We start from the raw sequence: 10,113 nt of genomic DNA on the forward strand, positions 1-10,113 counted from the left end.
ACTGTTTAGGCTATCAGGATCCCTTCCATTTCCAAATGAATTATAGGATTTGGCTGTCAGTTTCTGCAACAAACAAACAAACAAACACAGCTAGGATTCTGAAAGGTGCTGTGTTGAATCTGTAGATCAATTTGGATAGTATTATCATATTCCTAATATTAAATCTCTGAGCCATGAATATGGAATATCTTTCTATTTATTTAGGTCCTAAGATTCTTTCATCAACATTTTATACTTTTTAGTATACAAGACTTCTTGTACTTCATTTTTAAAATTTATTCCTGAGTATTTACTCTTTTTGATACTATTCCAGATAAGAATTTTTCTTAACTTAGAGTTCAAATTATTCATTGCTAGTGTACAGAAATACCATTAGTTCTTTAGAGATTTTAAATCCTATAAACTTTATGAATTTATACCTAGATTCTAAGTAATATTTTTTTTTTAATTTAATTATTTGACAGACAGAGATCACAAAGAATTTGAGAGAGCAGAGGAAGCAGGCGCCAAGCTGAACTGAGAGCCTAATGCAGGGCCTGATCCCATCACCCTGGGACCATGACCCAAGCTGAAGGCAGAGGCTTTAACCCACTGAGTCACCCAGGCACCCCTAAGTAATTCATTTTTAATGATTCTATTTATTTGGAAGGAGAGAGAAAGAGCAAAGACAAGCAGGAGAAAACCAGGCAAGGGAAAGCAGGCTTCCCGCCCAGCAAGAAGCCTGATGCAGGACTTAATCCCAGGACCTGGGGGATCACAACCAGAGCTTAAGGCAGATGCCCAACTGACAGAGACACCCAGGTGTCCTGAGTCTATGTGATTTTATCTCTAACCCTCACAACAATGATATATAAAGGATGTTATTATTATGTTTTACAGATGTTGCTAAGAATAGGAAAGAAGAATTATGAGACTAATAGAAATTAAGAATAAATTTTGACAAAAAATAATACATTGTAAAGACTATAAACAAATCGACATGTGAAATGAACTCTAATATCAAATGCTTTCTAATATGCCACGTGCCCTCCAGTGACCCTGGCTCTCCTTAACCTTAGTAATTTATTCTTAACACCACCTTATGAACAAATAATCATTTTGCCTATCTGTGCACCTCAAGTATGCCTTATCTTTCTGTTTCACTCTGTAAATCTGCAAAATGATAACCATTTGTATTTTCTAAAATGACTTCATCCTTAGTAACATATCCTATTGTGATTCATTACTCAAGAGTAAAAACTACCTGCTATGTCATAAGAAAGACATTTGTTTCAAAATAATTTAAGCCTCTTTGAAAGGCTAAAATTACATTATGCTTGAAAATGAGGGAAAAAAAGATGAAAGAAATCATTTAAAATGTTCACAGAATCTTTAATGTTATTGATTTCATTTGCTCCAGATTAAACCAGGAAGTTTGTAGGACTGTGGGGGTACGGCATGCCAGAAACACCAAAAATTATGAATTTCTTGATAGGAATTACATAAAACTTCTGTTTTCTCGGTTTTTATTTCAGGCAACTGGCTGTCTCAGACTTCAAAGTCCAGATAGTGATGTAGACTCAATATAATGAAACCAGATTCCAAGTAATATTTTATTTCACTGGACGTTAAAGTAAACTCTTTTATCTGGAATCCATGTGAGAAAGATAGCCTGCCACTGCTCAGAATAACAAACAAATACCCTGGCTATACCCACCTCTATGCTGTATACTGCCTAAAGTCCCTTGGAAAAGGAAATGGGCTGCATTACAATTTCAAAAATAGCCAGAGATTGAAAATCAATGCACCACAGAGCACGTTGTTTTGACCCTTTGTCTAAAGGGCAAATGCAGACCAATCAGATTCTAGAACTGAGTGCCATATACAGGGATTTGTTTCCTGCACAAAACCTCAAAGAAAACAGTGCATTCGAATGGTAATGAAGAGAGGGCCTGAGTGCATACAGTGGTATATTAAACTTGGAGGAGCTAATGTGCATTTTCCTGTGAATCAGCCTCCCCATAGGACTCATTAGGAATGCACATTAAAGATACAGACAAGTGTGCCATTTTTAAATCAAGTGTCTTATTTCTTACAGCACTATTAGTATTGTACGCATTCTGGTAAGTTGCATTTTTGACTGCAATTTAATTGTGCAGCCGGGAAATCTGATTCCATTTCCAAGCTGTAAAAATATCCTCCTGTGAGGGTAGAATGGGGAGAAGTGTGGGGGGAGGCATAAAGAGAGTGAATTAGAATAGGAAGTGATCGATTACTTCCTTTTCTCTTAAAAACTAAATATGCTGGTCTTTTGAGCTCAATTCTTACTTAGAATCCATACGAATTCCCACAAAATAGCAGTCTACAAATGGTGCTGAGGAAATGACAGCTGCGACAACACCAGCAATGCTTAGGAAAAGTTGAGAGGCACTTCTGCAAGAGGGTGATTGAACCCATGGGGAGCTTCAGATGGAAAGATGTTACATACGGGGCGATCTGCATGGAGAAGAGCAGAAAAATACTCATATGATTATGATTAGACATGTAGCAGGAAAGCAAAACACAATTTAGCTTATGAAGAAACTGAAATTCAAGTGGGTCAGCCTTGAAGTTCTAAAATTCCTTGCAGGGGCACCTGGGTGACTCTGTGGGTTAAACCTCTGCCTTTGGCTCAGATCATGATCTCAGGGTCCTGGAATTAAGCCCCACATCAGGCTCTCTGCTCAGTGGGGAGCCTGCTTCTCCCTCTCTCTCTGCCTGCCTCTCTGCCTACTTGTGATCTCTGACTGTCAAATAAATAAAATAAAAATCTTTAAAAAATTCCTTGAAGAACAATATCCACTTTTTTTTTTTTTTTCAGTTCTTATTATACCATGCTTGTAAGAGGCAAACACTTAAAATCTGGTTGCATTTAATTCCAAAGTGTGTTAAAGGGATAAAAAAAAAAAAAAAACACAGCATAAAAGACTTCTTTATCTTACAAAGATATGTCTAAACACTGAAGTCATTCCTCCAGGATTCTAGGGCAATGGCATGCTGGTCACATAGCACTACTCCAACTTCATTGTCAATATCCTCTTTCTAGAGAAGGTGATAGACTCAGATAAGCATGTTATTGGTTAATCATGAGGGTCCAAGGACACAAGTCCTGCTGGGATTTCTTTTCTTTTCTTTTTTTTTTTTTTAAGATTTATTTATTTGACAGATAGAGATTACAAGTAGGCAGAGAGGCAGGCAGAGAGAGAGAGAGGAGGAAGCAGGCTCCCACCCTGCTGGGATTTCTGAGGAAGGAATTTAAGGCATGATTTCCTTCTCCAAGGGATTTGAAACAAAAGACAAGGTTTGTCTCCCTTCAGTCTGAGGAGAACACTTCATGAGTGGTCTCAGATGACTGGATCTTGGGATAAGAGGCAGCACATGTCTATTTCTTGTGATCATTAGAACGGCTACTCAACTGTGTAAAACTTTGTGAGCTCTGCTGGAAGCAGTGCTGAGGGTCAGGGCTTTCATCTGGGATATGGTAGTGAAAGACCCCCTTCCTCCTTGCTGAGGGCTTTTTCCAGAGTGCTGAAACAAGGCCGCCACGCCAGAACAAACAGCTATGTCTTTGTCTTGAACCCAACGCCTGACTATGCTTAATTTAAATAGACCAATCAGGTTCCTGTAACTAAGCATCTGCTTCTGTAAGTCCGCTTCCCGCTCCCCCGCTCTACCCCCCCCCTTCCCGCCTTCGTCTTCACGCGCGCGGGTCCTCCAAAGCCAATCCACTAACACCAAGTATGCCTTTTTCAAATGTTCAAACTGTCAGCCAATCAGCTCCGCCCCACCCAAAACTTGTTTGTACCTGTCTATAAAACCCTGCACCACCCCAGCCTGGTGTGCTCAGCTAGCAGGAGCTGCTGACCACCCGCAGGCGCCCGCGTTACAATAAAGATCCTCTTGCTGTTTGCATCCTGTGGCAGTGTTGAATTCTTGGGTACGGGGATCCGCGGGTCTTTCATTTGGAGGTCCCACCGAGATCATCGGACTCCTGCCCAAGGATCCAACCGACTCCCACCGGGAGGTAAGCTGGCCAGCATTTAAGCCTTAATAACTGTGTTCTCATTTTCTGTCTCGTGCTCGTGTTCTCGTCTCCCGTTTGTTCTGCCTATACGCCTGTATAGGACTGTACTACTACGCATAGTAGATCTGTATTCTGGGCAGCTTGAGAAGGAGTTGACGAACTCGGACTTCTCCCGTGCCACCCTGGGGGACGCCCCAGGGATTAGAGGGGCCCGTTTTTTCGGGCCCCCACACGTATCCAAGGGATACGTCCATCAGTGGGCCACAGAGGAAACTCATATTTCCTCACGGCCGTCTGAATCTGTACTTTCGGTTTTGCACCAAAATCGCGCAGCGTTTCTTTTTGCCGGCTCGTTAAGTGTCTTGTGTGCGTTAAGTGTCTTGTGTGTTTTGTGTGTCTTTCTCATTGCCCTTTGGATTTCCCTTGATTCCAAAATGGGACAGACACTTATGAGTCTCACTTTAGGACATTGGAGAGACGTCCAAATCCGAGCCAATAACCTGTCGGTGGAAGTCAGAAGAAGGAAATGGCAGACACTTTGTACTTCAGAATGGCCTACCTTTAACGTTGGGTGGCCCAAAGATGGAACCTTTAACATCCATGTTATTTTACAGGTCAAAGAACGAGTCTTCAACCAGGGACCCCAAGACCATCCGGACCAAGTACCCTATGTTGTAGTGTGGGAAAGCCTGGTTGATGAGCCTCCTCCTTGGGTCTCTCCCTTCGTTCACCCAAAGCCCAAAACCCTTCCATACACCACTTCTCCCCCAGGACCCTCCGCTCCCCCCGTCCCTCACCCCATCCCAGATCCCACCGACCCTCCCAAACCTCCTTCTTCCTCTAACCTATATCCTATAGTCAGCGATCCCTCTTCTCCACGGCGTCCTAAACCACAGAAGATCCTTCCTCTGGAGGACTCCCCCTTAATAGACCTTCTATCTGAAGAACCTCCCCCTTATCCTCCTCCCCCTCCTGCGCAGGCACTAAATTCCACAAGGGAGCCAGAGCACCCACTTGAAGAACGCGACCCCTTGCCATCCCCAATGGTGGGAAGACTTAGGGGTCGCAGGGAGCCAACACAAGAAGGAACTTCCAAACTCTTTCCCCTGCACCAAGGAGGAGGGCCAGGCAATCAGCTCCAATATTGGCCCTTTTCAGCCTCCGACCTATATAATTGGAAGTCCCATAACCCTTCCTTTTCACAGGACCCCGTAGCCCTAACTGCCTTAATTGAATCCATTCTAATCACACACCAACCCACCTGGGATGATTGTCAACAACTCTTGCAGGCTCTCCTCACCACTGAGGAGAGACAAAAGGTTTTCCTGGAGGCCAGAAAAAAACGTTTTAGGGGAAGACGGAAGGCCCACACAACTCCCTAATGTGATAGATGCCGCCTTCCCTTTGACCCGTCCCGTCTGGGATTTCAACACGGCGGAAGGTAGGACCCACCTAAATCTTTACCGCCAGTTACTCATAGCAGGTCTCCATAATGCGGGGAGTTGCCCCATCAATTTGGCTCAGGTAAGACAGATAACTCAGGGGCCAGAGGAATCTCCAACCGCTTTCCTGGAAAGGCTTAAGGAGGCTTATCGCAGGTATACGCCTTTTGACCCAGATAGCAATGAGCAGAGAGGAAACGTTTCAATGACATTTATTTGGCAGTCAGCACCAGATATAAGGAATAAACTACAGCGTTTAGAGAACCTACAAGATTTCTCTTTACAAGATTTATTAAAGGAGGCAGAAAAGATTTTTAATAAAAGAGAGACTCAGGAAGAAAAGGAGGAACGACTTAGGAAGTTGCAGGAAGAAAAGGAGGAACGACTTAGGAAGTTGCAGGAAGAGAAAGAGGAGAAACTAAAGAAGGAAGCTGAAGAAAGGGAAGAGAAACGAGAACGTAAACGAAGTAAGGAACTTAGCAAAATCTTGGCCGCCGTAGTGCAAGGCAGCCAAGGACCAGAGGCAGGAAAGTCAGACAGGGAGGGAGACATAAGGAGGCCCCAAGTAGACCGAAACCAATGTGCCTACTGTAAAGAAAGGGGACATTGGGCCAAAGAATGCCCAAAGAAATTCAGACACCCTAAGGAAAATGCTAAGCAAGTCACAAGACTTATGGCTTTAGACGAAGACTAGGGCCGTCAGGGTCAGGAGCCCCCCCCAAACCCCGGGTATCCCTAACCGTTGGGGGGGCAACCAGTCACCTTCTTAGTAGATACAGGGGCTCAACACTCCGTTTTAACCAAGAGCCCTGGACCATTAAGTGACCGGGTGGCATGGGTTCAAGGAGCAAGAGGAGGAAAACAATATAAATGGACTACGGAGAGAAAAGTACATCTGGCTTCAGGTAAAGTTTCTCACTCATTCCTTCATGTGCCTGACTGCCCCTACCCACTCCTGGGGAGAGATTTATTAACCAAGCTCAAGGCTCAAATCCATTTTGAGCCACAGGGGCCACTGTGACCGGCCCCAACGGGACTCCTTTACACATCCTTACCCTACAGTTAGAAGAAAAATATAGACTACATGAGGAGCCCTCCCAACCTCAGAGAAACATAGAGTCCTGGCTTGCGTCTTACCCGGATGCCTGGGTGGAAACAGGAGGAATGGGACTAGCTATCCAGTAGCCCCCCATTCACATACAATTAAAGGCAACGGCCGTTCCTGTCAATGTTAAGCAATATCCTATGTCCAATGAGGCCTACCAGGGCATCAAACCGCACATAAGGCGGTTACTAGACCAGGGCATTTTGGCCCCATGCCGGTCCTCCTGGAACACTCCTCTGTTACCTGTCAAGAAACCTGGCACCAATGATTACCGGCCGGTCCAAGACCTGAGGGAGGTCAATAAGAGGGTAGAAGACATCCAGCCTACGGTGCCCAACCCTTACAACTTACTTAGTTCCCTGCCTCCAACCCACTTCTGGTATACGGTCCTAGATCTCAAAGATGCTTTCTTCTGTTTGAGACTAAGTCCTCAGAGTCAGCCCCTCTTCGCCTTTGAATGGAAGGATCCAGACTTGGGAATATCAGGTCAGTTAACCTGGACATGGCTACCACAAGGGTTTAAGAATAGCCCAACGCTGTTCGACGAAGCCCTTCACCAGGACCTGGCCGACTTACGGGTAAGACATCCCTCTCTGATCCTGCTCCAATATGTCGATGACATTCTATTAGCGGCTACCAATGAAGAGGACTGCCGAACAGGTACTGGGAACCTCCTATTAACCCTAGGCCAACTGGGATATAGGGCATCCGCAAAGAAGGCCCAGATCTGCCAGACTAAAGTCACTTACCTGGGTTATGAGCTATATAATGGCCAACGATGGCTAACAGCCGCGAGAAAAGAGACTATCTCTGGCATTCCCGCACCTCAAAACCACAGGCAATTGCAGGAATTCTTAGGGACCGCAGGCTTCTGTAGACTATGGATTCCGGGGTTTGAGGAGATAGCGGCTCCTCTGTACCCCTTAACAAAACAAGATACTCCTTTTGTTTGGACTGAGCAACAACAGCAGGCATTTGACCATATCAAACAAGCACTCCTTACATCTCCGGCGTTAGGCCTGCCAGACATAACAAAACCCTTCGACCTCTTTGTTGATGAAAAACAAGGATTTGCTAAGGGGGTCCTAACTCAAAGGCTCGGGCCTTGGAGACGCCCTATTGCCTACCTGTCCAAAAAGTTAGACCCCATGGTGGCAGGCTGGCCACCATGTCTAAAAATGATAGCAGCAATCGCGGTCCTCATCAAGGACGCAACCAAACTAACTTTGGGACAGCCCCTAACCATCCTGGCTCCACATACAGTGGAGTCTTTAATCCGCCAACCACCAGACCGCTGGCTGTCTAATGCCCGCCTGACTCATTATCAGTCCCTCCTCCTGGACTCAGACAGGATCCAGTTCGGACCTATAGTGACTCTTAACCCCGCAACCTTATTGCCCACTCCTAGGGAGGCACCATTGCATGACTGTCACCAGATCCTTGCTGAAACACATGGGACACGGCCCGACCTAACTGACCAGCCCATGAAGGATGCAGACCTGACCTGGTATACTGATGGCAGTAGCTACCTGCAGGATGGAAAACGACGAGCAGGAGCGGCCATCACGACCGACTCTCAAATTGTATGGGCAAGCGCGCTACCAGAAGGCACCTCGGCGCAGCGGGCAGAATTGATCGCCTTAACCCAGGCCCTCCAACTGGCAGAAGGTAAGAATCTTAATGTCTATACAGACAGCAGATATGCTTTTGCCACTGCCCATATTCACGGAGAAATTTATCGGCGGAGGGGACTACTAACCTCTGACGGTAAGGAGATTAAAAATAAGACCGAAATATTGGCCCTATTAAGAGCCTTATTTCTCCCCAAGAAGCTGAGCATAATGCACTGCCCTGGCCATCAAAAAGGGGATATCCCCGAGGCGAGAGGAAACCGCCTAGCTGATGCGACAGCCAAACAGGCAGCTTTGGGGCCCCAACTATTAACTGTTACTATACTCACTGAGATAGGAGAGCCAGATGAGACCCCCATTTGGAATTATGAGGAGGCCGACTTGGATTTCATACAGAAGATAGGGGCCAATTACAACTCAGCCCTAAACCGATGGGAATACCGAGGAAAGGCCATAGTACCTATAAAGATGGCGCAGGAACTAATAAATCACCTCCATCAGCTGACTCATCTGAGCGCGAACAAGATGAGATCTCTTATGGATAGGGCCAATTTAAAAAACTACTTCCCCAAACAAAACTTCCTTCTTCGTCAAGCGGCCGCTAATTGTAAAGCCTGCGCCCAAGTCAATCCTGGGAAGACTATTATTGGACCAGGTGTCCAGGTACGTGGTCATCGACCTGGCACACATTGGGAAATTGACTTTACCGAAATTAAACCTGGCATGTATGGATATAAATACCTCTTAGTTTTTCTAGACACCTTTTCAGGATGGGCAGAAGCCTTTCCTACCAAAAAGGAAACCGCCAATATAGTCGCCAAGAAGCTACTGGAAGAAATTTTTCCAAGGTATGGAATGCCCGAGGTACTAGGGTCCGACAACGGGTCCGCCTTTGTCTCCCAGGTAAGTCAGTCGGTGGCCAAGCTGCTGGGGATTGATTGGAGACTACATTGTGCTTACAGACCCCAGAGTTCAGGACAGGTAGAAAGAATGAATAGGACCATTAAGGAGACTCTAACTAAATTACTGCTTGAAACTGGCTCTAAAGATTGGGTATTGCTCCTACCTCTAGCATTCTATTGGGCCAGAAATACTCCAGGCCCCCATGGATTAACCCCCTTCGAAATTCTCTATGGTGCTCCGCCCCCCGCTGTCACGTTCTTTGCGCCAGATATCTCTGCTCATTCCCCCTCCCCCTCCATACAGGCCCATCTGCAAGCCTTGCAGCTGGTGCAACAAGAGGTCTGGAAACCCCTGGCAGCCGCCTACGAGGAAAATCTTAACGCCTCATTGCGGCCTCATCCCTACAAAATCGGAGACATCGTTTGGGTCCGCAGACATCGAGCCACAAACCTTGAACCCCGTTGGAAAGGACCCCACACGGTACTCCTGACAATGCCCACGGCGCTAAAAGTTGACGGGATTGCAGCCTGGATCCACGCCTCCCATGTGAAAACGGCACACCCGGAAGAACAAACAGGACACCCTCAGAACTCGGAATGGACCGTCCAACGCTCCCCAAACCCACTAAAGATAAGACTCATTCGCCGTTGATCTTACTCTTTTGCTTATTCTCTTTCCTTTCCCCTATAAATGGCACCAGCCCACATCTCCCCAAGCAATTAACCTGGCAGGTTCTCTCTCAAACGGGGGAAGTTATCTGGTCCAGTACGGCCCAACACGCCCCTAATACATGGTGGCCTACCCTGTATCCGGATCTCTGTAAACTGGCTATGGGATCTTGGGACATAGGTCAACACGATGATCCCCATAAGCCACCAACATCCCCTACAAGCAATGGAATGTCGCCCCCTAACCGGGGATGTGGAGACGGACCACGACGTTACAAACTTAGGGTATTCCCCTTTTATGTCTGCCCCGCGCCAAAGAATA

At 46.1% G+C, this 10,113-nt stretch overlaps 1 protein-coding gene across 1 annotated transcript; it reads left to right on the plus strand.

The window, feature by feature from the left end:
- Positions 1–4,656: 4,656 nt before the first annotated feature.
- LOC123936114 (protein NYNRIN-like) lies at positions 4,657–9,774 on the plus strand (the record flags this gene model as incomplete). Its single annotated transcript, XM_045996868.1, has 4 exons — positions 4,657–5,088; positions 6,054–6,084; positions 7,235–9,123; positions 9,427–9,774. Coding segments are annotated over 4 exons (2,700 nt in total), but the record flags the coding sequence as incomplete, so codon positions are not given.
- Positions 9,775–10,113: the final 339 nt, after the last annotated feature.

The sequence above is a fragment of the Meles meles genome, unplaced genomic scaffold (genome assembly GCF_922984935.1).
Source record: "Meles meles unplaced genomic scaffold, mMelMel3.1 paternal haplotype, whole genome shotgun sequence".
Classification (NCBI taxonomy): domain Eukaryota; kingdom Metazoa; phylum Chordata; class Mammalia; order Carnivora; family Mustelidae; genus Meles; species Meles meles.